Genomic DNA, 26,751 nt, shown 5'->3' on the forward strand with positions numbered 1-26,751 from the left:
CCCCTGGGAAAAAAGTCTGGTCTACCCTGGCTCTGCCTCTGGCCGTGTAATTTACGCACCCAAGAGGCCTGCACCATTGTAAAAGGAGAGGATTGGACCAATAAACACTTTGAAGTGTTAGGGGGCAGATTAATGGCCTCACAGAAATGGGTGCCTTCTGGGTGGATGCCTGCCCTGGAGCCTTCCCTCGGTGGACCCAGAGGGGGCTGTGTTCAAACTAGGTCAGGAAAACAGAGATGTGTTTAAAGGACAGGGGTGATTATCTTCTGGCTGGGGTGGGGTTGTCACGGTTTTGATGAATGAGTGGGAGCAGAGAATAGTGTGTCCAGGAGCGTAAATATGAGAATTGAAGGTGTCCAGGGTATTATTACAGGACGGGCAACAGCTGGCTGAGGAGATGTTTATTTCCGGAGACAGAGGGAAAAGGTCATGTCCTATCACCTGCCTGTCCATACCTTCATTCAAAATTGGCATTTCTCAGGTCAGTTCCCCAGCCCCTGCTCTGTGACCAACAATTAGGCTTCCACCCTCAGCTCCAGTGGGACTCACCCATGAAGAGAAGGGCCTAAAGTTACAGGAGACCACTCAGCGTGGACTCCAGGAGACTGTATTCGCGGGGTGTTGAATCACAGGAACATGCTGGGGTAACGTGGGCTGGGTCCTCCTGCAGCTCAGCACTGGCGCACCTGCTGCCGTCAGCACACAGCACAGTGCAGCCAATCAAACTGGGTCAAAGGATTGCTGCTCCCAGGACATCGGTAACGAAGGATTTCGCAAGCGAGAGTAAGTTGGGAAACATTAGTGCAATTTAATCACCACAGGGATGACTTACACAGATAGATACAGTAAATAAAACAGTATAAAAAATTGTAGCATCTTACATTTTGTAAATGGCACCCATTAAAGACGACCAGTCAGAATTTCAGATGCTGTTACATGACATTCCATCCTTTTAAGAGTTGAAGGCACTTCTAGAATTCTAGTTTTTCACTACCACTTGAAAAACTGGTAGCACAGTCTCAGACCCCTCCTAGTTGATAAGGAATGATTAGTGTTGGCACCAGAGGATCCTGTTTGCATATGGGGTGAAGGTGTCAGCACATGGGACGTACTAGGCCAGACAGGCTGCCCTCTCTCCAGCATCCTGTGGTTAAACAGCAGTACGCTCAACAAGGGAATGGGCTTTGGACCACGAGCTCTGGCTTGCCCAGGGGCTCTGTGGGGAGTACCCTGCAGTCTAGATGAGCCACCTCATGGCTGGGAGCATAAAAGTCCACTTCCAACAGTGCCCAGAGCGGGATCACCCAGTGAGTAGTTTGCCCGTAGCTGTCGGGGACGCATCCGCTGCGTGTGGATGTGGGGAGAGCTGGGCATGAGGGGACATGCTAAGAGGGGAATAGTGTCTGTGACTGCAGCAAACTCGGGCTTGATGCTGGTCTTCTACCAAGTCCGCCTGCGAAGGTCGTGCTGACCTCTTGGCCTCCTGCCTACTCAAGTACTTCAGGGTCCCATCCCCGCGCCTCACTGCCAGGGAGACTTCTGACTGGAAGTCAGTAGACACAGCAGTGAGGGTGAGGCAAAGAACCAACGGGTTACCGGGTAAACACTTTGAAAACTCTCTACCCACAGTGATTTTCCCAGGCCTACACTGCAAGCAGACATTACTTCAAGAACCAAGTCGTCGTCTGCTCCGCTGGCCCAGTGCAGTGGATGTTGTCCTGAGTGGCTGGAAGGGTGGGCAGCCGCCAACATTTGGGCCAGGCAGGCGCCCAGACACTTATCACCCTGGTCCACTGGTCTCCACACCCCGGGCTTCCACCTCCCAGAGCTCTTGAGATAAGACCCAAGGAAGCATCCTTAGGCTCGCAGTAAAACCACCTTGCTGCCAGTGGAGGTCTGACGGGATCGAATGGTTAAGAAAAAGTGCTTTTGCAAAAAGGGCAGGTTAGAAGAGGGAGGCAATATGAATATTCTTTAGAAAAACTCAAATCCATCTGCTTATCAATACATAAAGGCTGAGGCCACCCAGGGCGAGGATTTGGTCCACAGAATGCTGAGCGCAGGATGCGGCTCCTGTGAGGAGGCAGCCTCCCTGCCTGAGCCCCAGGAGCGGTTACCCCTCCTTTTTGACCTCGGGAACGTCAAAGAGCCGAGCTGCTTTCTTGCACAGCAGAGAGAACCAGTAGATCTGGGGAGCGATGAGGAAGGCGTTGGCCACGTTGCAATAGAAAGGGATGTTGAATGGCACTTGGATCAGGCTCAGCCCCTGCTGTTGGCCGTAGGCCCAGTACATGAAGGGGAAAAGGAGGATCCGGCAGGATAGGAAGGTGGCTAGCGTGAGGATTCCATTCACCTTGTACAGAAGGGTGTGCTGCTGCTTTAGCTGCAGAAGGGGAAAGAGAATGCAAGGTCACCACAAGGTTCGGGCGTCAGGCAATCCCCAGCCCGGGTCCCACGGCAGGAAAGGCCAAGCAGGCGTGGGGACTGACCCGGACCTAGGCCGTCCGCTTCCCTGACACCAAGGCATGTGTCTGGTTTCTCAGAGGTGTAGAAAAGGTGGTCTGAGTGCTGTCACGGTTATATATGCATGCAGCCTCCTAGAGCTTCCAATGGTGGCCTTGAGCTTGGCCTGGGCCACCCAGGTGACAGGAGGGCAGAAGAGTGGACTAGAGGACCTCTGTGGCCAGGGGGAATATATATAAAAAGAAGCTACAAATCCGCCCTGGCCGGGAGGACTGACTGACAGTGAGGGCTGCTGCGGGGCCTCCGATCCCACTGTCCCCCAAACCCTGTGGGAAAAGCGGGCTCCACTGCCTCCCACTGCTTTCATACATGCCTGAATCAGAATTCTGCCCAGCGACACAAACGGAGTGCTCAGTTCTGCCGTGAAGATGCAGCCAACGAAGAAATCGCCGAGGTGTCCCCGGAGCCTCTGCAGGAGAAGGAAGGAGTAGAGGGCATGGATCCACCAGAAGGCCACTCCCAGTGGGGGCCCTGTGACGTGACCACGAGACCGGGAAGGGAAGGGAAGGGAAGATACCGAGCGCGAGCACAGCCCGTGACTGCTCCGCTACTTCCAGCGCTGGGACGGCTGCCTCCCCGAGATCCAGGGGCTGACGGCATCACACGCCAAGCTTTCTCTGAATTTCAGTGACAGCCAGAAGGAAATGTGTAGCCTACCTGTGTCTGACCTAGCCACGCCAAGGGCACTTAGCCTGTCCAGCCCGTGTGTTAGGTGGGAGGGTCCCAGAACAGTCTAGAGCGGCCTCTTGCAGAATCTAACAGCCTTTGCTTGTTCTTTTTCCAAGCAAGCAGTGGGGCCTAGTAGGTACTAGCTGTCACTTAGCACCACTGAGTGACAGAAGTCAACTCTTAGAGGCCCAGACTCTTCACCCACGGGATAGGGCTAGGAGCTCTCAAGTGCCTGCCACTTCGCAGGCGCTCAGGACTGTAAGTTTCTCTGCATTTCTGTTTCTCTTCCGTGCTGGGTAGGTGTTCGTGGGGAAGATGGATGTGGCTGTCTGCTCTGAGTGACATGTTGTGACATGAGAACGAGGCATTCAGTGCCCCGTCGCTAGTGGGGCACTGTCTTTCTCTCTCTGTATTTCCTATCGTCTTTACGTCTGATGGACAGAACCTCTGACGACTGCTGAGGAATCACAGAGGCCTAGGGGACTGCTAGAACGATTCAGTTGGTAACGAGGCTCGGGAACGTTTCCAGATTTCATGATTTTCCTCCACTGCTTGCAAGCAGCTGGCACAGAGGAGGGGTGCCGTTCAAGGAGGAGACGGGGACACCAGGGCTGCCCGGTGGCTGTCCGGGAGGGCTGTACCTGTGCGACCGGCACGAGGACAAACAGAATGACTGCATGGTGCGTGATCATGAGGCGGTTCTGACTGAGGAAGTTTCGGAAGGTGGTGGCGTGTCCACGGTTCTGGTCTCTGGCCCGGTACCATTCACAGAGGTACATTGCATAAGTGTCATAGATCATGTACGGAATTAAAAACCAGACGTACTCTCGGGCAAGCCAGTGCCTGAAAGAAAGCATAGGAATGGTCCAAGAATGATCACGATGTCGGGCGTGAAGGCGCAAAGCCACCTCCTCAGACACGCTCCCTTCCGTGCTGTGCTGACTGAGCGGCTATGATTCTGGGCGCTTTACAATGACGGCGCTGAAACTGGCAAGTAAGGAGAGTGGGCCACGTCCTCCACATCACACGGCAGACTCATGCCTGCCGGAGGCAAAAGGTGGGTACCCACTCCGCCCTGGGCGCTAAAGCAGCTTCGCCACCTGCCTGATGGAGCTGCTCTGCTCGTTTGTAATGGCTTTCTGGCATTTTGTGGCACAAACTGACTTACAAATGATTCAACAGCCCCACCAAGAAACTGGTTTGGAAGGTGCCCCAAGTCCCAGATCTAATCGTTCCAGTTTAACTCCTTGGTTGCTCAAGAGTTGGGAGTAGTTTGCTGATTTAAACTCCGAACCCACGAGTCTCCTGCAACTGCTGGCAATGCCCCTCCGGGAGCTTCTGGGAGCCAGGCTGGCCATTCTCTTTCCAGTTCCATAGCTGATCCCACTTCTGCTCGTTAAGAAAAGCAAGTCTGGCGTGGCCCTGGAGCTCAAGCACCACACACCAGCAGTTAGATACCAGCAGAGCCTGCAACAGATACAGGGGTTCCCGTGTACCCATCCCAGGCAGGAATCAATACTCGCGGAGTCCAACTGATAGTCTCTTGGTATCCCAGAGCAGACAGCAAGGAGTCTCGACAGCAACCACAGTGTTGTTCCCAGTGATAATTACGCATTCTACAGAAATTGCATGTAGAAAAAAAATCTAAACAGAAATAATGTGCCATGATGGGACAGATTGGATTCGCTGAGTCAGCACATTTTAATTACGCCTCCGTGTGTTAGCAGAAATGATCTGATGGCTCTTAGACTAACCTGAACATCAGATTCCCTCTGCAGTGCTAGTTAAAGGCTCCACTCCCCAGAGATTCTACAGTGTGTGCCCAGGGCTCGCACACCTGTATTTTCACTTGGTCTCAGGGGTGACTTCCTAAGGTGCCAGCCCACTGACCTGCAACACCGCTAATTTACGCTACAGAGGGTGCCATTCAAGTCTCTCTTTCTGAATGACCTCACAGGTACCACGACATAGCTAGTGAATTAACAATGAAATAAAGGGAAACAAATCGTAATGGCAAATATAGTACACTTGTAGGAAAATTAATTAGGTTCCATGTAGGCAAAAAAATGCAATAATTAGTCTGTCTATCAATAGTCTCAGTTGCTTTTTTTAAAAAAAGATTATTTGAAACGTGTGGAGAGGAGAGAGAGACAGATATTGATCTTCCATCCACAGGTTCACTCCCCAGTGCTCACAACAGCCAGGTGGGTACCAGGCCAGACTGGGAGGCTGGGACTCATCCCAGGTCTCTCATGTAGGTGGCAGGGACCCAACTACTCTCAAGCCATCATTTGGCATCCCCAGTGGTACATATTAGCAGGAAGCTAGTCTGGAAGCAGAGCCAGGACTTGAACCCAGGCACTCCGGTATGAGATGTGGGTGCCCCAAATGACATTTCAACTGCTATGCCAACTGCTTGCCCCTCAGCTGCTTTCTCTCTCTCTCTCTCTCTCTCTTTTTTTTTTTTGAAAGGCAGAGTGGACAGTGAGAGAGAGACAGAGAGAAAGGTCTTCCTTTGCCATTGGTTCACCCTCCAATGGCTGCCACGGCTGGCGTGCTGCGGCTGGCGCACTGCGCTGATCAGAAGGCAGGAGCCAGGTGCTTCTCCTGGTCTCCCATGGGGTGCAGGGCCCAAGCACTTGGGCCATCCTCCACTGCACTCCTGGGCCACAGCAGAGAGCTGGCCTGGAAGAGGGACAACTGGGACAGAATCTGGCGCCCCAACCGGGACTAGAACCCAGTGTGCCGGCGCCGCAAGGCAGAGGATTAGCCTAGTGAGCCACGGCGCCAGCCCATCAGCTGCTTTCCTGAAGTAATCCCAAGTAACATAAGTATAAAGAGCTACTACTGCTTGGCTAAAACGCAAGTGGCCCCTCCCCTGAGTATCACATAGGGTCTAATATTCTGCACACAGTACCAATTTAGTGAGAACTGAAATTTTGACTCTTAGGCAGGAAGAATTCTCTTAAGACTTATTAGCATGAGATCTGGATTATAATCTTAGGCACCACTAGCCTGTGATTTACTGTCTTTGTAAAATGAAGATGGTAATCCCCATCTAACTTCTCTGACAGTTACTGTGAGGATTAAACTCAAAGTATGAAAATGTAAAAATATAGTATCCAAATAAAAGTGCTTAAATTGACAAAACTTACATTTGTGACTTAGTCCTCTTCAAGGGTCTCTACTGCTTTAAGAATCAGATTAAATCCTTGGCCCCATACTATACCGTGCAGAAGATTTGGAGGATTTCTCGATACCCTTCCTGTCCTTAGACATTCTGTATGAAGGCAGAGGGTGAGTGTAGGTGTGTAACAACAAAAGATTTGCTGTCCACTACAGGAGCCCTGTGAGGCGATGGAGGGGCCTAGAGCATCCCTGGTTGTCCTCACTCAGGAGGATGGCACAGAAATGCGGTGTCTCTTTCCATTTTTTTTTTTGGGGGGGGGACTCTAAGGCATAAAGATACATAAAAGGAGGAACCTAAAACCAAGCAGGCTTGCTACCATGCTCAAGCCACAAAAGCACACAGGTTCTGAGGGCAAACAGCGGTGCCATGGAACTCAGTAGTCATGGGCGAGAATCTGTTCCTTAAATGCACAGGGCTGCTTGCCGCCGGCCCACCATGCTAACTCACACGAATGCAGCAGGAATGCCCCTGCCTTGGTTTAATCTTTGCAGACGAGGCTGGTTTCAAGTTTGATCTGACAGTCTGGGGTCAGTGAGGGAGTTTGCTGCATGAGATGGGAAAATACTGAATTACAGTAAAAACCGAACCCAGCAGAGCAAGCCTTTTGGTGCTATACAAAGTCGCTTGTTCTAGCTTCACTTACCATCTACAGTTCATCACCAATAACTGGTTTTGCTTAAAAAGAAAATGAAGACAGCAGGATCATGGCCAAGCACGACTGCAGGCCCCCCGGGAGACAGATGCTCAACCAGGCTCCCCTTGCACCCCAGTCTCGGGAATGCAAGGAGCAACACCTGGCACGGTCTGACCAGGGGAAGGATGAGGAAAGGCCGGCCAAGCGCCCCTGCACATCTGACGGCCACGCTTCAGTGTACCAGTGAAAAGCAACTGTTTTCCTAAGACAACAGGTGAAAAAAATGGCTTAAAAATAAGTAGAAGCGGTACACTGCTCCGTTCTAAATACCATATAAAATAGACCATTCTGGCCTTAATTTATGGCTTGTTGGACTCAAACTGCAGACAGATGCATGCTTCCTGACCTGCCGCTGGACTGGGCTCCAGCACATATGCAAGTCCATTTTCTGCAAGCCCCAGAAACCTCTTCCTCATCTTAAGCAAATCCAGAGGAAAAACAAGAGCAGCATTTGCAAGGAAGGAGGTGGCGGGTCTGCTCCTCTCAAGGCCAGGGCTCTGCTGCTTGCACTGGGCGTACCCTGGCCCCTGAATGCTCCAGAGTGGGACCGCAATGGGATCATCTGCAAGAACTCGAAGCCTTACTCCCACTGCAAACAGTGCTCCCAGGCATGAAGACCCGGACCCACGCGGCCACCTCGCACCTGACAGCCTCCCGGGCTCCCGTAGGCTGGGGATGCTGAAGGAAGGAGAGCAGCAGACACTGATTCTGGTGCCCACGTTTTCACTCTAGTCCGTGACCACCAGCCTGCGCTGGTCGAGATCCAGCGCCTGTGAGCCGCTAACACGTGGAGACCGGAAAGCGCCCCAGCCCCGGACGCGGTGTTACCTGTCGCTGATCACGTTGTTGCAGGAGCGGATGACTACGATGCCGGAGCCAGTGGCCAGCACAGCCTGCACCGAAGAAACCAGCCTAAGGAGGGAGAGAAGGAAAATGAAAGAAGGCGCCCTCGGTCCAGTGCGGTGGGCAGCACGGAGCCAAACTCCTGGGTCTGCCTTTCCCCCACCCCGGATGCCAGGGCGGCGAGGTGGGCAGTGGCTCCGAGAGATGCGCGCCTCCTACCCCGCCTAGTGTGGGCGCCCCCAGGCCCCCCAGGGCAGGACCCACAGGGTCTTTGGGAAGCTCTGGCAGGCGGGACAGAGAGGAGCAAGGAGGCCAGGGAGGCGGCCCCCTCGCTTCCTGTCGCCCCCCTTTTCCGCCCGCAGCGGCGCGGGGCCGGGCGCTGGGCAGGCGCGCACGGCTGGTGGGGTGGGCAGCGCCCTGGCCCTCGCGGGCCGCCCGCCGCGCTCGGTACCTGGTGCTGATCATCACGCAGTCGATGTCGGTCCATTCGGGCCGCGAGCGGCGCAGCGCCCAGGTGCAGAACGCGAAGAGCCCGGGGAAGAAGAGCGAGCCCCAGGCCAGCGTCAGCAGCATGGGTGCGCGGGGTCCGGCCGCCTGCAGCGGCGCCGCTCGGCGTGGCTCGGGTCGGCTGCGCGCGGCTCTGGGACTGGCGCGGCCCGCCCGTCCCTCTCTCTCCCCTCCGCCCTCGCCTCAGCCCCAGCCCCAGCCCCAGCCCCAGCCCGCCGCGACTCCGGCAGCCGCCGGGCGCTGGCCCGGAGCCCGCAGCGCGGCTCTCCGCGTGACCAGGCCGGGCGGCCGCGATAGGCGCGGGCCGGCCGGGCGGGGCGGGGTCTGGCCGCCGCCGCCCCTGGGCCCCGAGGGTTCCCCGGATTCCCCCGGCCGGCCGGCGGGTGGGCGGCGGCTCGGCCCCCCGGGAGCAGCTGCCCCGGCCGGTGCCGAGGCGCGCACAGCCGAGCGGGTTCCGAGTCCGCGAACGCTGCGGCCCGGGCGAGTGGCTGCTGCCGCCGCCGTCTCCCGCGCGGCCGCGGGGCCCAGGTAGTGGCGGGAAGGGCCGAGGCTCTCCCGGCCTCTGTTCCGTCACCGCGGACACCTCCCCCGCCCCCGCGGCCCCGCCGCCCTGCCCGGCCCCGGGCGAGGAGCGCCGGAGAAAGCCAGGTAGGAGCACGCGCTCGGTGCCGACGTCCGGGCCGGGAGTGCCGCGTGCGAGGGGCGCGGTGGGCACCACCTTTGTGGGGAAGGAAGGCGCGGGCCGACGGGCTTAGAGCCACCTCTGACCTTTCGTCTCCAAACGTCAGGAAGCAGTTTTTCTACACAACAGAGGTGTCTGTCTGTCTGTCCCACGTCCCGCCAACTGCTGGGCAGTCTCTCAGTATTGAGCTCCAGCTGCTCCTCTCCGTCCACGCGAAGGGCCTGCAGGCTTCCTGTGATGCCCTTGGGTTTGGGTCAAGACACTGTCCAGAGTCTTGGTGACTGTTTTGCCGTTGTTGACGACGTGTCCTTATTTAAAAGTTCTTGGGCTACATGCCCTAAACTTGAATGGATTGGAATCTCTCTCATTTTCACTCAGCACCAATCATGTGGACCAAGAGGAGGGATCTTCAAAAGGTTTATGGAAAAATGTGTATTGTGAAAAAAATCAAGCGTGGATTTTTTTTTTTTTTTTTTTTTTTGGCACCAAAGTAACCTTAGCTTGATTTTAGGTATTTATGTATTTATTTGACCTCCTACCCACTGGCCCTCTCCTCAAAGGCCTGCAATAGCCCAGCCTGGCCAGGAGTCATGAACTCAATCCAGGGCACTCACGTCCAGGGCAGGAACCTTGAGCCAACACCACTGCCTCCCAGGGTCTGCACTAGCAGGAAGCTGGCGTCAGGAGCCAGAGCTGGGCATTGGATCCAGGCACTCCAGTGGAAGCATCTTAACCAGCATTTTAAAAGATAGGCCAAATGCCCTTTCTAAGCTTATCTTTTCATTCCATTTTCTTTTCCGTGATCTTTTCTGAGGTGCCCTCATACAGTAGTTTCAGTGTGACTGGCTTCGCTTCGCTTGGGAGAGGAGTTTTCCTCTGCTTTGGACTGTGTCTCACACACACACACACACACACACACACACACCCCGTTCTCTTCATATCTTCAAATGCTGACCACAGCCCCACACCTGGCGTTTGTGTGGGACCACGGGGCTCTGCCTCTTTGGGCCACTGTCCTCTCATCTGTGAAATGAGGAGGAGGCTGGATTACCAGCTCTTTAAGGCTCTTCTAGATCTAAATTCCTGATTCTGACGTCTATAACGTAGCAGGTGATTTCCATTACCAATTACGTTAACTCTAAATGGTGGTTCCTGGTATAGCAACAATAGTGAACACAGCTCTTTTTGTTTATTTCAATTTGTTTTTAATTATTGAGTCTGAGAATGTGTTTTAGGTCTGAAAGATTGTTTTCCTTTTATTAAGTTGTGATCTTTTTGGGTGAACACAGCTTTTGACATCTTCTTACATATTGTTAACATGAGGAATTTAGCTATTAAGGAAGCAGCAAGCCCAAAGAAATGTCTGAAATTTCAGCCCATTAGGGCACCATCTCTAGCCTTCCAGTTTACCTCTTGCATACCTGTAGAATGAGACAGACACTTCAGTTTGGTGCTAACGTATCTGGCAAATGCAAAGCTTTCTATAGTTTTGCATTTATATGTAGATCAAAAATAGCCATCTGTGAACGTTCCTTCTTTCCAGAACAAATCTTTCTGCATTCCACTTTCTATTCCCTTCCCAGCTCCAGCTTTGCCAGACTCAGAGGTTCCAGGGCCTCCCCACTCTTTAAAGGGATCAACAACTTGTACCAAGAATGCTAAGCCTTTTAAGTGGTGGAACCAATCTATCCTTTACACAGAAGTTTTTGTACAACTCTTAAGGAGTCTTTGTAAAATGAAAATAAAACAACACATGTTTCACACGTAGGAAAGAGCAGGTGAAATCAGTCTCTGACACCCCGCTCAGTGAAGTCACTGGAGTGTTCAGGTCAACAAGCATAAACATGAACTTCAGCTTTCCAAGGGATCTCACGCCTGTGGGCAAATGATGAAGTCAGAGCGCCAAGCCTTGTTTGCACAGACTTCCTCTTACCCTTCAGAACTTTGGAGCCACATGCTTCTTCCTCTGAGAAGATGGCTGCGTCTTTTCCAGACGGATTCATTTTCTCATCTGCCTTTGCATTTGAGTAGTGACCCTCTTGTTTTTCATGGGTCTGTATGTTTTTCTCACCAGACTTAGGTTTTTGAAACAAAAGACTGTATCATTTCATTTTGTATCCCAAGCTAGGCTTGACACATTGTAGGGGCTCAATAAATATCTGATACATTTTAAACCTAATGCTTAGTCAGAATTTATTATATTCCAGGCACTCTATCAAACAATTTGCATGTGTTATCTCATCAAATCCTCCAACAAATCTTTTATCCTAGTTCTGTGAGCACACACACACACACACACACACGTACTTCCAGAAGTTCTTAGAAAATTGAATTAAAAGATAAGTTTATTTTGGTGCAAAAAATTTTGAAATTATGCATGTGGGGGGGGGGGTGTCTTCAAAAAGTTCCTGAAGGGGCCTGTGCTGTGTCTTAGTGGGCTAAGCCTCCGCCTGTGGCGCTAGCATCCCATATAGGTGCTGGTTCGTGTCCTGGCTGCTCTTCTTCCCATCTAGCTCTCTGTTGTAGCCTGGGAAAGCAGTAGAAGATGGCCCAAGTGCTTGGACCCTTGCACCATCATGGGAAACTGGGAAAAGCTTCTGGCTCTTGGCTTTGGATCGGCCCAGCTCTAGCCATTGCAGCCATTTGGGGAGTGAACCAGTAGATGGTTCACTGTCTCTCCTTCCGTCTCTGTAATTCTGCCACTCAAATAAATAAATAAAATCTTTTTAAAAAACCACATTTATTTATTTGAAAGTCAGAGTTACACAGAGAGGAGAGACAGAGCAAGCAGTCTTCCATCCAATGGTTCACTCCCCAATTGGCCGCAACGGCTGGAGCTGCGCAGATCTGAAGCCAGGAGCCAAGAGCCTCTTCCGGGTCTCCCACACGGGTATAGGGGCCTAAGACCTTGGGCCATCTTCTGTTGCTATCCCAGGCCATAGCAGAGAGCTGGATCGGAAGAGGAGCAGCCGGGTCTCGAACCAGCGCCCATATGGGATGCCGGTGCTGCAGGCCAGGGCGTTCACACGCTGCGCCACAGCGCCAGCCTCATAAATAAATATTTTTTAAAAAGTTCCTGAATATACTAATTATAAAAAAGCCATGCATGCATTTCAATTTTTTTTTTGCACTAGAATAAACTTAATTCCATTTTTCCACAAACTCATTGAAGTACCCGTGTGTGTGTAAATAAAATTGCCAAGGTCACCCTGCTGGTGGCAGAGATGTGCACTCTGCTTTCTGCCTTCAAGGTCAACATATGTAATGACTATACTGACTTCATACTTGATAAGCCAGGAGAGGGAAATAATTCTTCACAGTATAGTTTCTGATTAATTACCACTGTTCCTAATTGTGTACTCACAAATATAAATGTGTGGGATGGAGTTTATGGGCTGTGGTGCTGCTATTATTGATGGCATTTTATATTTATAAGTAATTTTACGATTTTTCAAAGGGCTTTCACATATGTTCTCACACTCGGTTCTCAAAATAACGCAGTGTGGTAGGCCGGACATATGGTTTTCATTGTACAGATGGAGAAACCTCAGTGCACACTGGCAAATGGCTCTACCACCCTCCCGAGTGGCGAGGCTCACGCCAGGCTGGGGTTTCTGGTTCATGCTCCAGGTGAATTCAGCTACTCCATGCTGGGGCTGGGGCTGGGGCTGGGGCTGGGGCGGGAGGAGTTTGTAATTGTGCTCGAGGGGGTTTCAGAATGAAGCTTGGATAATTTAGATGCCAAGATAGGACTCACAGTTTCACCTCTTGAACAGGGAATGTGTAAAGCTCCCAGTGGGGAGGGCTTTGAGCCTGCTTTTCCGTCTCTGTAAGCCCCATTCCGGCTACCATTAAGGGATGGTTACAGGAACTCTCCCCATATCTGTGCTCGGGTGTCCCCAGCCTTAAATTAGATTTTGTATTTACTTGTGACAGGCTTTGCGAATTCTCAAGCCAGTGCCAGAAGTGATGTGTGGACTGCTGTCCTTGACCATGGACATTGTCTTCCAGTCTAGGAAAATGCATCTACAGGAAAAGCAATTGATGTTCTCACATGAAACATCTTTATATTGAACTCCAGAATTGAAAGAGAACTTGGAGGTCTCCATCTACTCGCTCGCTTTAAAAATCCTATCAGAGGCGCCAGCACTGTGGTGTAGCAGGCTAAGCCATTGACTGCAGTGTCGGCATCCAATATGGGCACCAGTTTGAGTCCTGGCTGCTCCACTTCCAATCCATCTCTCTGCTAATGCACCCAGGAAAGCAGCGGAATATGGCTGAAGTCCCTGGACCCCGGCACCCTCATGGGAGACCTAGAAGAAGTTCCTGGCTTCAGCCTAGCGCAGCCCTAGTTATTAGAGCCATCTGGGGAGTGAATCAGCAATGGAAGATTTCTCTCTGTGTGTCTCTCCTCTCCCTGTAACTCTTTCAAATAAATAAATACATCTTTTAAAAAATCCTGTCAGAGAAAATGACACTCTGTTCTGAACTAAAAATTATTTTTTAGGGCCACCCTTCATTAGGAACAATTCAGGCAGACACAAAGCAGAAAGGAGAGAAAAAGTAGAAATAAAGTGACAGGAAGAGACATGGTGAGAATGATACAACACACAGGAAGACAATGCCTTGGGGAGAGACCAAGATAGACAAAGGCTAGGGTACACTCTGGGACGCAGGGAAGTAGGCACAGATCCAGATCCAGACACTGGCAGTCACATCAAGTGAACAGGAGAAAAGAATGGGAAGACATAGAAGGAGGCATACAGACAGGAGTGACAGCCTCAGGGAACATCCCTCCCTTAGGCTAAGGCCAACAAAAACCAAAATGCATTTGAAAAAATTTGGCCAGATAAAGAGGCCCCTTGCTCTTAGGCTTGAGAGTGTGAATGAACTGACTGCCCTTCTTAATTTTCCCTTCACTTTGTACTCAGTGAGAACACCTGCTCAGTGCCACCCTGGCCTCTTATTTCCATGTTTGTTTCCCAGCAGACCACGTGCCCCGATGACAGGACTGTGTGCCCCGATGACAGGACTGTCTCGGAGGCAGCCGTGGCAGACAGCACCGAAGCTGGATCACAGGACGTGAGTTCCAGGCCTGGCTTCGCAGCCTAGAAGTTGTGTGACATGGAGAAAATGAACTAAGCTCCCTTGTCAAATGGGCTTCTTCCATCTGCATCCCAGAGTGGCTAGGAGAATCAGGTGAGACACTTTGCAGAAGCACATGCTCAACTACGTGCTGGGCATGGCAAGGGGTTACTGTTCATCGTGGACTCCAGCAGCTCGGCTCCCAGCTCCTACACTCCCCCGCCTGTCGCAGTGAAGGTGCACCCAGGCCGGGCTTCACCTCCACTCGGCAGCTGTCTCGGTTTTGTTGCAGACTGTTTGCAGAAGCCAACTGTGAGTGTGAGAAGCGCGGTCACACCCCCGTGCACATGGTTTCTGCAAACAGTGAGCACAGCTGCACACCATAGGGGAAGTCTACGCTTATACACAGTGATAATAACTCTTGTCAATAAAAATCACAATTTACACAAAGACCTGATTATGCAGTGCTTGCCTTTGTGTGTTCCTTTGTACTTTTACAGAGCACTTTCACACACATTTCTTTTGTGATAAATGCAAAATTGGTCTGTTTGTGGATAGTCATTCTGACCTATAAGTAAGCATTTCTAAACTCAGGTTCAAAAAAAAAAATTCAAGGATATTGAACTATTAAGGAAATTGCCTTTGAAATGAGTCAGTAGGAACCAGAAAAATCCCTTTGAACAAATTCAGATGCCTTCCTAATAATCAGAGGCTAATTTGCTTACTCAAATCAGTTGACTTTTTTTTTTTCTGCTCATAGAAGCAGTATATTAAAAAGTAAAACATGGGGCCAATGTTGTGCCCCCTGCAATACCAGCATCCCATATGGGAGCGCTAGTTTGAGTCTTAGCTGCTCTGTGTCCAATCAAGCTCCTTACTAATCACTTGCTGGGAAAGCAGCAGAAGATGGCTCAGGTATTTGGGCCCTTGCCACACACAAGAGAGACCCGGCTGGAGTCCCAGGCTCCTACCTTCAGCTTGGCCCAGCCCCAGCTATTGTGGCCATTTGGAGAGTGAACCAGTAGATAGAAGATCTCCCTCTCTCTCTATTTCTCCTTCTCTGTCACTCTTTCAAATAAATAAAATAAATGTTAAAATAAAGTAACACATTCCCACTATAGAAAACAATAATCACAATAACTGATCACTGTTACCATTTTGGTAGAACTCTTTCCAGTCTCTTTTATGTGCATTTGTTCTATATTTGAAATCATGCTTTAAATTAATTTTAAATATCAATACTTCACTTACATTATAAGTATTTTCAAAGTTATTTAAAACTTCAAAAATCTCATTTTTAATAAGTCATGTGAATTGTTACAGATTATCTTTCAAAGAGGGGAAAGAAGTTTCCCTGTTTGTTCATGGACACGCCTTGTTATAACAACATGAACAAGGCCTTTTCTGATAACTTTAATCTTAAAATGATTAAGATCATTAGCACTAATTAGCACTTTAGTTTCTGGCTTTAAAATGGGCATCATAATATCTATAGAAACCCAAGGTCCTATTTAAGTATCTGGTTTGTTCTCTATGTAGGCCGTGCTCTATTAACCCCATTAGTAAGCAGTACATTTATGCAGGCCTTTGGTAAACGAAGGGAGGCTGGTGTGGTGGCACAGAGGGTTACACCACCACCTGTAACGCTGGCATCCCATCCTAGCTGCTCCACTGCTCACCTAACTCTCTGCTAATGCTCCTGGGAAAGTAGCAGAGGATGGCACAAGTCCTTGGACCCTTGCACCCACGTGGAAGACCTGGAAAAATCTCCTGGCTCCTGGCTTCAGCTTGGCCCAGCCCTGGCCATTGTGGTTATTTGGGGAGTAAACCAGTGAATAGAAGATTCTCTCTCTCTCTCTCTCTCTCTCTCTCTCTCTGACTCTGCCTTTCAAATAAGTAAATAAATCTGAAAGAGAAAGAATTGAAGGAAGAAGGAAAAGCCATTCTTTTTTGAAACTAGGCCTGTGTTGATTTTCACTATGCACCGCCAACTCCAAGTGTTATTTCTCAACAAAATTACAGTTGAAAACCCAAATGGCCAAAATCTAAAAACAATGCTGAGAAAGCTAATTATTGACAAGGAGAGTAAAGTCATATTTGGGAAGGAATCCTGTTTATAACGGAGCAACTAAAACCTGAGTGTTTTGCACACTGGCACGAGCTTACGCGGCAGCTAAGGGTTACCACGTGTTTGTGATAGACCTTGTGAACTTTTTTTTTTTTTTAATAATTTGCATTTCTTTGAGGGGCAGAGAGGAACAGAGCTCCTGTTGGTTGGTTCATTCCCTGAATGCCTTCAACAACAAGGGCTGGGCCGGGCTGGAAAGCCAGGAGCTGAGTACTCAATCCAGGTCTCCCACATGGGTGGCCGAGACCCAACAACTGGAGCCATCACTTGCTGCTTCCTGGGGTGTACACGAGCAGGAAGCTGACTCAGGAGTGTGGTTGGAACTCAAACCAAGTCACCCTAATATGAGATACAGGTGTTTTAACTGGCAGCTTAATTGCTACGCCAAATGCCTGCCCCACCTCGTGAACTATTATTGGCCAATCTAAAGACTGCTCGACTTGTGAGCTAGGCCAGGCTGAGCAACTGTTGTGAATTTTGCCCTGCAGGCAGAGCAGATTCCCACACTGCCAGGTGCCATGAACTGCCCGGCCTGGGTCTTAGGAGGATTCAGAGACTTTAAATAACATTAGTGCATGGTGAGAGCAGGGAGCTGGTCAAGATGCTGCCTAGCACCTTCCTTCTTTCCTGTTGTAAGTCCATGGTTTCATTATGTCAGCCGTGGTCTGATTGTGTCACGCTTGTTCTCTTCTAACTAGATTCTAAGTATCCTGCTTACTGCTGTAAGCAGTCCTGTTGTAAGCATCCCTGTTGAGGCAACAGGGATGGTTCAAGTAATTGGGCTCCTGCCGTCCACAGGGGAGGCTTGGATTGAGTTCCCAACTTCTAGCTCTGTCCAGTGCTCAGGCCCAACTGTTGCAAGCATTTGGGGATGAAGTGGCAGGTGCGAGCTCTGTGTATCTCAAGAATACATATATTTTTATACCTAAAAAATTTTAAGAACACGTGGGCCAGTGCTGTGGCTCACTAGGCTAATCCTCCACCTTGCGGCGCCGGCACACCAGGTTCTAGTCCCTGTCAGGGCGCTGGATTCTGACCCGGTTGCCCCTCTTCCAGGCCAGCTCTCTGCTGTGGCCCGGGAGTGCAGTGGAGGATGGCCCAAGTGCTTGGGCCCTGCACCCCATGGGAGACCAGGAGAAGCACCTGGCTCCTGCCATCGGATCAGCGCGGTGCGCCGGCCGCGGCGGCCATTGGAGGGTGAACCAACGGCAAAGGAAGACCTTTCTCTCTGTCTCTCTCACTGTCCACTCTGCCTGTCAAAAAAATAATAATAAAAAATAAAAAAAGAACACGTAAGGAGGGAAGGAATTTACTATGGATCAAAACATCCTACAACTTAGATAAGAGTGTACAAGAAACAAATGTGAAATACAGTTAGAAAGTCGATGATGACGCAAGAATAGCCTTGAAGAGCACATGAAAAATTGTATTTTGCAACATGAGGCAGGCGTTGTGGTGCGGCAGGTTAACCTTCCACTTGCTACACCCTCATCCCATTAATTAGAGTGCTGCTTCCAGTCCTGGATGCTCCACCTCTGATCCAGCTCCCTGCTAATGTGCTTGGGAAGGCAGCAAATGAGGCCCATGTACTTGGGTGTCTGCCACCCATGTGGGATGACCAGTTGGAACTTCTGGCTTTGATTTGAGTCAGGTGCAGCTGTGGTGGACATTTGGGGAATGAACCAGCAGATGGAAGATCTGTCTCCCTTTCTCTCTCACTTGGCTTTTCAAATAAATCTTAAAAAAAAAAAAAAAAAACACAACTTGATAATGCACATGTTTTTGGTGTCATCATTTTTCAAAGTGCTGAAGTATCACATAAGCTCTTAGGAGGCAATGGCTTTGGTTTTTCCAAGTAATATCTGTCGTTAGGACCAATTTTGGCTAGGTTGGAGAGTCCCTACTGCAAAAGTACTGGGTTGGAACATAACAGACCTGGTATCAGTGTCATTCTCCGATGCTACCTATCCAAGGGCTATGGTGAACACTAAGAAATATATGGAAATGTAGGTGTTTGCATAAAGCACTATGCAAATCCCTATAAGCACTCACCATGATGTAGAATAGTGGATTACGGCATCTGCCTATAAAGCATTTTTTAAAAAGATTTATTTATTTTACTTGAAAGGTGGAGTTATAGAGAGAAGAGGCAGGGAGAGAGAGAGAGAGAGAGAGATCTTCCATCCGCTGGTCCACTCCCTAAATGGCTGCAATGGCTGGAGCTGAGCCAGTCCAAAGCCAGGAGCTTCTTCCAGGTTGCAGGGGCTCAAGGACTTAGGCCATCTTCCACTGGTTTCCCAGGCACATTAGTAGGGAGCTGGATCAGAAGCGGAGCAGCTGGGAATTGAACAGGCACCCATATGGGATGCTGGTGCTCCAGGCAGCTTAATCCAGTACACCACAGAGCCAGCCCCTGCCCATAAAATCTTAAACACTGAACACAACAGATGAATGTATTTTGGAAGGACAATTAGGGCTGAAAAGAAACAAATGAAGATTTTCACAGGCAGTTGAAAATGTGACTGACCCTAGGGCGAGAAATCCAAGTTTGTATATAAAAGATTTGGAAACTAATGATGGCCGCATGAATTTTCTCTCTCTCCCTTCCTCCCTCTCTCATTTTTTTTTTTAAGATTTTATTTAGGCCGGTGCCGTGGCTCACTAGGCTAATCCTCCGCCTGTGGCGCCAGCACACCGGGTTCTAGTCCTGGTCGGGGCGCTGGATTCTGTCCTGGTTGCCCCTCTTCCAGTCCAACTCTCTGCTCTGGCCTGGGAGTGCAGTGGAGGATGGCCCAAGCACTTGGGCCCTGCACCTGCATGGGAGACCAGGAGGAAGCACCTGGCTCCTGGCTTCGGATCAGCGCAGCGTGCCAGCCGCAGCGTGCCGGCCACAGCGGCCATTGGGGGGTGAATCAATGGTAAAGGAAGACCTTTCTCTCTGTCTCTCTCTTTCTCACTGTCCAATCTGCCTGTCAAAAAAAAAAAAAAAAAGATTTTATTTATTTGAAAGGCAGATTTAGAGAAAGGGAGAGAGAGAGTTCTTCCATCCACTGGTTCACTCTCCAGATGGCCACAAACGCTGGGGCTGGGCCAGCTGGAAGCCATGAGCTTCTTTCAGGTTTCCCATGTAGGTGGCAGGGGCCCAAGCACCCGGGACATCTTTCACTGCTTTTCCCAGGCCATCAGCAGGGAGCTGGATTGGAAGCAGAATAGCCAGGATACAAACTGGCATCAATAGGAGATGCCAGAGTCAGCACTGTGGTGCAGTGGGTAAAGCTGCTGCCTGCGGTGCTGGCATCCCATATGGGCACCGGTTCAAGTCCTGGTTGCTCCACTTCTGATCCAGCTCTCTGTTATGGCCTGGGAAAGCAGTAGAAGATGACCCAAGTCCTTGGACCCCTGCACCTGCGTGGGAAATCTGGAATAAGCTCCTGGCTCCTGGCTTTGGACCAAGCCCAGCTCTGGCTGTTGCAGCCATCTGGGGATTGAACCATTGGATGGAAGACCTCCTTCTCTTTCTCTGCTTCTGCCTCTCTGTAACTCAAGCAAATACATAAATCTTATATACACACACACATATATATGAGATGCCAGCATCACAGGCATTGACATTACCACTACGCCACAACACTGGCCCCATGAGTGGTCTCTTAAAGCAATGACTCTTAAATAGGGACTGGCTTGGGATGGAGGGAACTATTAGAATTTTGAATAATATTGGCCGGCGCCGCGGCTCACTAGGCTAATCCTCTGCCTTGTGGCACCGGCACACCGGGTTCTAGTCCCGGTCGGGGCGCCAGATTCTGTCCCAGTTGCCCCTCTTCCAGGCCAGCTCTCTGCTGTGGCCAGAGAGTGCAGTGGAGGATGGCCCAAGTGCTTGGGCCCTGCACCCCATGGGAGACCAGGAGAAGCACCTGGCTCCTGCCTTCGGATCAGCGCGGTGCGCCGGCCGCAGCGCGCCGGCCGCGGCGGCCATTGGAGGGTGAACCAACGGAAAAGGAAGACCTATCTCTCTGTCTCTCTCACTGTCCACTCTGCCTGGAGGATGAGGGTCATACCTCTTATCAGAATCCTGTGGGGGGGGAGGATTTTTCACAAGATTCCTATGGCTAGCAGAGGATTTGGGCTAAAAAAAAGTTAAATACTCAGTGAAATATCCCCCTGATTAAAACAGCATGCAAAATGTTATCCAAATGGAAAAACAATCTGTTTGGAGTTCTTTTTTTTTTTTTTTAAGATTTATTTATTTGAAAGTCAGAGTTACACAGAGGAGGGGCAGTTGGCCACAATGGCTGGAGCGGCACTAATCTGAAGCCAGGAGCCAGGAGCTTCCTCCAGGTCTCCCACATGGATGCAGGGGCCCAAGGACTTGGACCATCTTCCACTGCTTTCCCATGCCACAGCAGAGAGCTGGATTGGAAGTGCAGTAGCCAAGATTCAAACCGGCGCCCACATGGGATGACAGCACCAGAGGCGGTGGCTTACCTACTACACCACAGCGCCAGCCCCTGGAGTTCTTTAGCTTCTCCAAGTTGCCAAGATTCAAAGAAGATTAAGAAGTACTGGTTTAGACTAGGAGAAGTATGGCAGCTCACAGAATCATTATCTCGGGATCATCAGAACTTAGCAGGAAGTGCAGCCAAAGAAACAGGGAGAGAAGTCTGGGAGCGGCTGTAGTATTGAGAGATACTTTGGGGCTTTAGTTACAGTGAATTGATGGTAGTAATGATTGTACTAGTTAATGTCAGTTTTTATAGAGCAAGTGTTTTTGTATTTGTTGGCATGTGTAAGAACTGCACGAAAGGGAGTGCTATATAATTATCACTTCAGTGAGTAAATGAGGGGATTACTATGAGCTCAGTGTAGACAATGGGAAGGGTCCTGACCCAAAAGCATCCGAGAGCTGAGGCTCTGCAAGACGAGTGCCTCCGCTGTGACCGTGGGAACAGGAGTGCTGCTGAAGCTAGTCGGAGATTAGGATCTGCTTAGCAAGAACGGACATGCATGGAGAACCAAAGTACCAATCAAAATAAAGCTAGTGCCGAGGAAACAGGGAATGTCAATCAAAACAAATGCCATGTCTAGTGTATCTAGAAAATTCAGGAATGAAGGACAGCGAAAACCAAAACACACACACACACACACAAACCATCATCATGAACAACCATCTACTAAAACAGCCCTTGAAGAAGCACCACGAGAACACTCTGAACCAGATGTCACGTGAAATTAAACTACGTTCGCCTGCTACAAGTTGGGCTGGGCGCCTTTGCACTCGTGGTAACACAGAATCTAAGCGTGATGATGCTCAAGAACTGTCGAGGGCGTGTTTGGTTGTATCAGTGTTGAGAGAAGTGCTGTCTCTTGGCAGTTAGTGAATACAGACCAGGTCATTCAGATATCCTGCATTATTTTTTAACAAGAAGTTACACCCAAAAAAGCCCAGCTCTTTAGAGGAAGATTGTGACAGAAAAGGAGTGTAAAAAGACAGTTTTTGAGAGGTAGAGAGACATAGAGACTGTTCACCCACTAATTTACTCCCTAATTGCCTGGGAGCCCAATCTGGGTTTTTCACGTGGGTGACAGGGACTCGACTACTTGCCTCATCTCCTGCTGTCTTGCAGCGTGCACATTAGCGGGAGCCAGGATCAGAAGCAGGCTGGCACTTAAACCCAGGCACTATGATATGGGATGCAGGCATCACAACCAGTATCTTAACCACTGCCCTGACTGTTTTTTGTTTTTTCAAGGCTGGCTCATTTGTGAGAGTATCACGTGCTGTTTATTTTCATTCTGAAATTTCTCACACCCATCAACCTCCACATTTATCTTAAAGGCATATAATCTGTCTTTCCAGGTCTTCTTCCATTAGAGGTATTTCCCTCTTTTGCTTATCATAAACAGATCAGTCTGGCCTGTTATTAGTTATCCCAATGCAGTTTTTTTAAGCTAGTGTCCACCTGCACTTCTTGTACTGCGTAACTCCCTTAAACCCAAACTTATTTTCATTATTAGTAGCTTATCTGCAGAGAGAAGGAATATAATGGAGTTTGGACCCTCACAGGAGGGGAAGATTTGGGATTATGGGGGGAATGCAATTGAAAGCTGACAATACAGGGGCCAGTGCTGTGGTGTAGTAGGTTAAGAAGGGAGCTGATTGGCCGGTGCCGTGGCTCACTAGGCTAATCTTCCGCCTTGCGGCACCGGCACACTGGGTTCTAGTCCCGGTCAGGGCGCCGGATTCTGTCCCGGTTACCCCTCTTCCAGGCCAGCTCTCTGCTGTGGCCCGGGAGTGCAGTGGAGGAGGGCCAAGTGCTTGGGCCCTGCACCCCATGGGGGACCAGGATAAGTACCTGGCTCCTGCCATCGGAACAGCGCAGTGCGCCGGCCGCCGGGGCCATTGGAGGGTGAACCAACGGCAAAGGAAGACCTTTCTCTCTGTCTCTCTCTCTCACTGTCCACTCTGCCTGTAAAAAAAAGGGGGGGGGGGAGCTGGTTTGTGTCCCAGCTGCTCCTCTTCCTATCCAGATCTCTGCTAATGGCTTGGGAAGGCAGTGCAGGATGGCCCAGGTGTTGGAGCCACTGCACCCATGTGGGAGACCTGGAAGAAGCTCCTGGCTCCTGGCTTCAGATCAGCCTAGCTCCTGCAGTTGCAACCATTTGGGGAGTGAACCAAGAGAAGGAAGACCTCTCTCTGTCTCTGTAACTTTACCTCTCAAATAAATAAATAGATCTTTAAAAAAAAAAAAAAAGAAGAAGAAGAAGAAGAAGAAAAGAAAACTAACAGTGCATGCATTGAAGGGCACTTGTTGGAAATTAGCATGAATTTGCACTGGACATGGTCACCCTTGTTTCATGACTCCACAAACATGCAGGCAGCTCAGAAGCAGAGAGGCTAAAGTAGTAGGACCTGGGCCGATGACACGGATGGTAAATCTGGGTGGGCCACTTCTTTGCTTACAGTCCTTCAGTGGATGCCCATTCCTTAACAGGACCCTCACAACCCTCCCCACCTGGCATTGCCTGTTCCTCCATCCTCCTCTTTACCAATCTTTTTTTAAGATTTTTTTTTATTTGAAAGGCAGAGTTACAGGGAGGGAGAGGGAGAAAGAAGGGGTGGGGGTTGGGTGCGGTGGGGTGGATACAGAGGTCTTCCTCCTGCTGGTTTATTTCCCTGATGTCCACAGCAGCCAGGGATAGGCCAGTCTGAAGCCAGGGGCCAGGAATGCTATTCTGGTCTCTCATGTGGGTGGCAGGGGCCCTAGTATTTGGGTCAAATTCTGCTGCCTTCCAAGGCACATTAGGAGGTAGCTGGATTGGAAGCCAAGCAGCTGGGACTTGAACTGGCATTTAGACATGAGATGCCAGCATCACAAGCAGTGGCTTAACCCAGTGTGCCACACCACCAACCCCTTCCCTTGTCCTTTAAGCCCCATCACCCTGACAGGTTTCTTTCATCCTCATGGTTTCTGTACATACTGTTCCTTTTGTTTGTCATCCACATATTCACTCCCTATCCTTTCCTTCCACTTAAAAATCTCTTCTTCAGAGAAGACTTCTCTGACCCCTAAAGCCAATGAGAACACACTCAATCTGTAGAGTCTCTCAACATATGCTTTACCAGTCTTCCGTTGGACCTATCACAAGTCTACATTTATTTGTATGAATACCTTTTTTTTTTTTTGACAGAGTGGACAGTGAGAGAGAGAGAGACAGAGGTCTTCCTTTTCCGTTGGTTTACCCTCCAATGGCCGCTGCAGCTGGTGCACTGTGCTGATCTGAAGCCAGGAGCCAGGTGCTTCCTCCTGGTCTCCCGTGCCGGTGCAGGGCCCAAGCACTTGGGCCATCCTCCACTGCACTCCCGGGCCACAGCAGAGAGCTGGCCTGGAAGAAGGGCGACCAGGACTAGAACCCGGTGTGCTGGCACCACAGGCGGAGGATTAGCCTACTGAGCCGTGGCACTGGCCTGAATACCCTTTTCATGCACAGAAATAGCTCCATGGAGGCTGGTACTTGGTCTGTGTTGCTCATTTCTCAATTCCCAGAACCTAGCCTTACACCTAACACTAACAGGAACAGTGAGTTCATTGAATGGATGAATGAATAGCAAAAAGATTTATCTTTAGAATCTGGGGTTTTTGTTTATGGTAACTGGATTTTCATTTCTTTTTCTGTTAAATGGGTATAATGACCATAACTGTCTATCTCAGGACTGCTGTGTAGATTTAAAAGAGACAATGCAAGTAATTTGCTTAGCATGGTGTCTGGCACGCAAGGGCTAGGAAATATCATCATTAACTTATGCTCTGTGGCCACTGGAGCTCCCATACCTTACTGGTGGGAATATGGAAACACAGCCACTCTGGACAACAGTTTACCAGTTCTTACAAACACAGACACACCACAAACTACCAAGCCCACTTCAAGGTATTTATCCAAGTGAAAAGAAAACTTACGTTCACACAAAAATCTGCACATAAATGTTTGTAGCAGCTTTATTCATCATTGCTAAAAACTGGAAACAACCAAATATCTTTCATCCAGGGAATGGACCAGTACTGTGGGATATCCACACGGTAGACTACCACTCAGCAAGAAGAAATGAACACTGCTCCGTGCAGCCATGTGGATGAATCTCAAGGGCACAAGCCAAGTGAAAGCAGCCAGACCCAAGGGGTGACACTGTATGATTCCATTTATAGGTCATTCTGGGGATGCCAAGGCTACAGGGACAGCAATCGGGTCAGCGTTTGCCAGCAAATGGGGTAAGAGGGAGATTTGTGCGATGATGGAACTGTCCGAGAGCTAGATTGTGGCAGTGGTTCAAGCAAGCATGCATTTATCAAAACTCATGGCTCGGCAACCCAAAAGGGTGCATTTTAGTGTACGTAAATTATCTTCATTTTTAAAATGGAAAAGTCCAAGACATGTAGATATAATTGCCTTTTTAAAAGGAATTCATTTTCTGAGTATAAAAGTATAAAAGAATCATTGTAGACATTTGGGAAAATGTGCAAAGAATGTACCTTACATCGTGGAGGGCATCTGGCACAGCAGTTAAGACTGCATGGGATGCCCGCATCCTATATCAGTGCTGGTTTGAGTCCTGGTTGCTCCGTTTCCAATCCAGCTTTCTGCCAATGCATCTTGAGAGGCAGCAGATGATGGCTCAAGTACTTGGGTCTCTGTCACCCACGTGGGAGACCTGGCTGAGTTCCCAGCTCCTGGCTTCAGCCTGGCCCAGCCCCAGCTGTTGTGGGCAATTGCGGAATGAACCAGCAGATGGGTAGATCTCTCTGTCTTTGTCTCAGCCTTACAAATAAAAAAAAATAGGTTTTTAAAAAATTTATATCCCATCACCTTTGGAAAAGTAATATTCCATGCTATCATTTTTATAGGCACAAAATACACATACACACTCATAAAATGGGACTATGCTGTATATTTTTGCCTTCTGAAATATATTGTGTGCATTTTTCCATGTCATTAAATAATTTCCAAAACCATGATTTTATGGGTCGGTAATATTCCATGGCATAGCCAATTTATATCTTAAGCATTTTTATTGTTAGAAATTGTATTGTTCATATAATTGCTAGTTAGACATTAAAAAGAAAATATATAATTTCCACTTTTTTTTTCCTTTACTGTAAGCAACTCTTATAAAACGTTAAAAAAAAAAAAAAAAGCTAGGTGGGGCCAGGCCTCTCCCGTTCTTCCATCACGGTTTCACAACGTTCAACTGGTAAAGCAACTCTTCCTTTGGCGCAACTCCCTCATTGTTTTAAGTGTCTGCAGGAAAAGTGGTTGCACAGGGTGATCTGGCTTTTTTCCCTTTGGTGCACAGGGTTAAACACCCCCACACTGCACCCTCACTAGGTCCGTGCAGGGTACGCGGGGCGGAGTCATTTTTTCAGGATCACACGGGGTATCAGGGTGCAGTGGGCCGCGGACCCCGATATTCAGCCTCATAAAGTGAACACGGTCTTGTTCGCCGCCCCCGCCCCGTAGGGAAGCTTTCAGTCACCCGGAAAACCCTGCCTAGCGGCTGGGCACTAGCGCAACATCTCTACCAAGTAGACGCCGTCCCACCCGACCAACGTCCTTGGCAACGCCGCCACTTACCAGCTGGGGTCACTTCACCCCCGATGGCAGGGGGACACCTACTGCCACCGACCAAGGGGGCCCCGCGCGGGGTGCGGGGGGTCGGTCGCGACGTTGCTGGGCTTACGCTCACTGCGACGTCCTGCCAGGGGGCCAGGCCCCCCAGCATCGGGCCCTCCGGCGAGGTGAAGAAGGCCCCCACCATCTAGAGGACGAGCTGAGGGCAGGCAGAAGCCGCCGGGCTCAAGGGCTGCCCGGGAGACTCCGGGACGTGACAGGAATTTCTCCAGAGGTCAGTCCTCCGCTATCCCAGAGTGCCCCGGATC

The 26,751-nt window shown here is 49.9% G+C and overlaps 2 protein-coding genes and 1 long non-coding RNA gene across 7 annotated transcripts in view; 1 reads left to right on the forward strand and 2 right to left on the reverse strand.

Moving 5' to 3' along the window:
• Window positions 1-788: 788 nt before the first annotated feature.
• On the reverse strand, window positions 789-26,746 carry TLCD3A (TLC domain containing 3A). Of its 5 annotated transcripts, XM_051824573.3 has the most exons (6): window positions 26,447-26,745; window positions 25,348-25,633; window positions 7,905-7,988; window positions 3,834-4,035; window positions 2,837-2,932; window positions 789-2,383 (listed from the first exon to the last, which is right to left on the reverse strand). In XM_051824573.3, the coding sequence occupies exons 2-6, from the start codon at window positions 25,401-25,403 to the stop codon at window positions 2,114-2,116; spliced, it is 708 nt and encodes a 235-aa protein (XP_051680533.3). In that variant the 5' UTR covers window positions 25,404-25,633; window positions 26,447-26,745; the 3' UTR covers window positions 789-2,113. The 5 variants fall into 5 exon arrangements, with proteins under 5 accessions (XP_051680533.3, XP_089173701.1, XP_089173700.1 ...); XM_089317575.1 differs by lacking the exon at window positions 25,348-25,633 and having other exon boundaries at window positions 26,447-26,746; XM_089317574.1 differs by lacking the exons at window positions 25,348-25,633; window positions 26,447-26,745 and adding an exon at window positions 9,195-9,743.
• LOC149121214 (uncharacterized) lies at window positions 10,291-11,183 on the reverse strand. Its single transcript, XR_016223908.1, has 2 exons — window positions 11,042-11,183; window positions 10,291-10,529 (listed from the first exon to the last, which is right to left on the reverse strand). It is a non-coding gene; the product is annotated as an uncharacterized LOC149121214 (long non-coding RNA).
• The window catches only part of VPS53 (VPS53 subunit of GARP complex), a 171,904-nt gene continuing 159,347 nt past the window's right edge, over window positions 14,195-26,751 (forward strand). The window contains exon 1 of the mRNA XM_089317572.1: window positions 14,195-14,307. The gene's annotated coding sequence lies outside the window, so the exon portion shown is untranslated. The remainder of the gene's footprint in view (window positions 14,308-26,751) is intronic.

Source organism: Oryctolagus cuniculus, chromosome 17 (genome assembly GCF_051225735.1).
Source record: "Oryctolagus cuniculus isolate XC-2025 breed Fujian yellow rabbit chromosome 17, ASM5122573v1, whole genome shotgun sequence".
Taxonomy (NCBI): Eukaryota; Metazoa; Chordata; class Mammalia; order Lagomorpha; family Leporidae; genus Oryctolagus; species Oryctolagus cuniculus.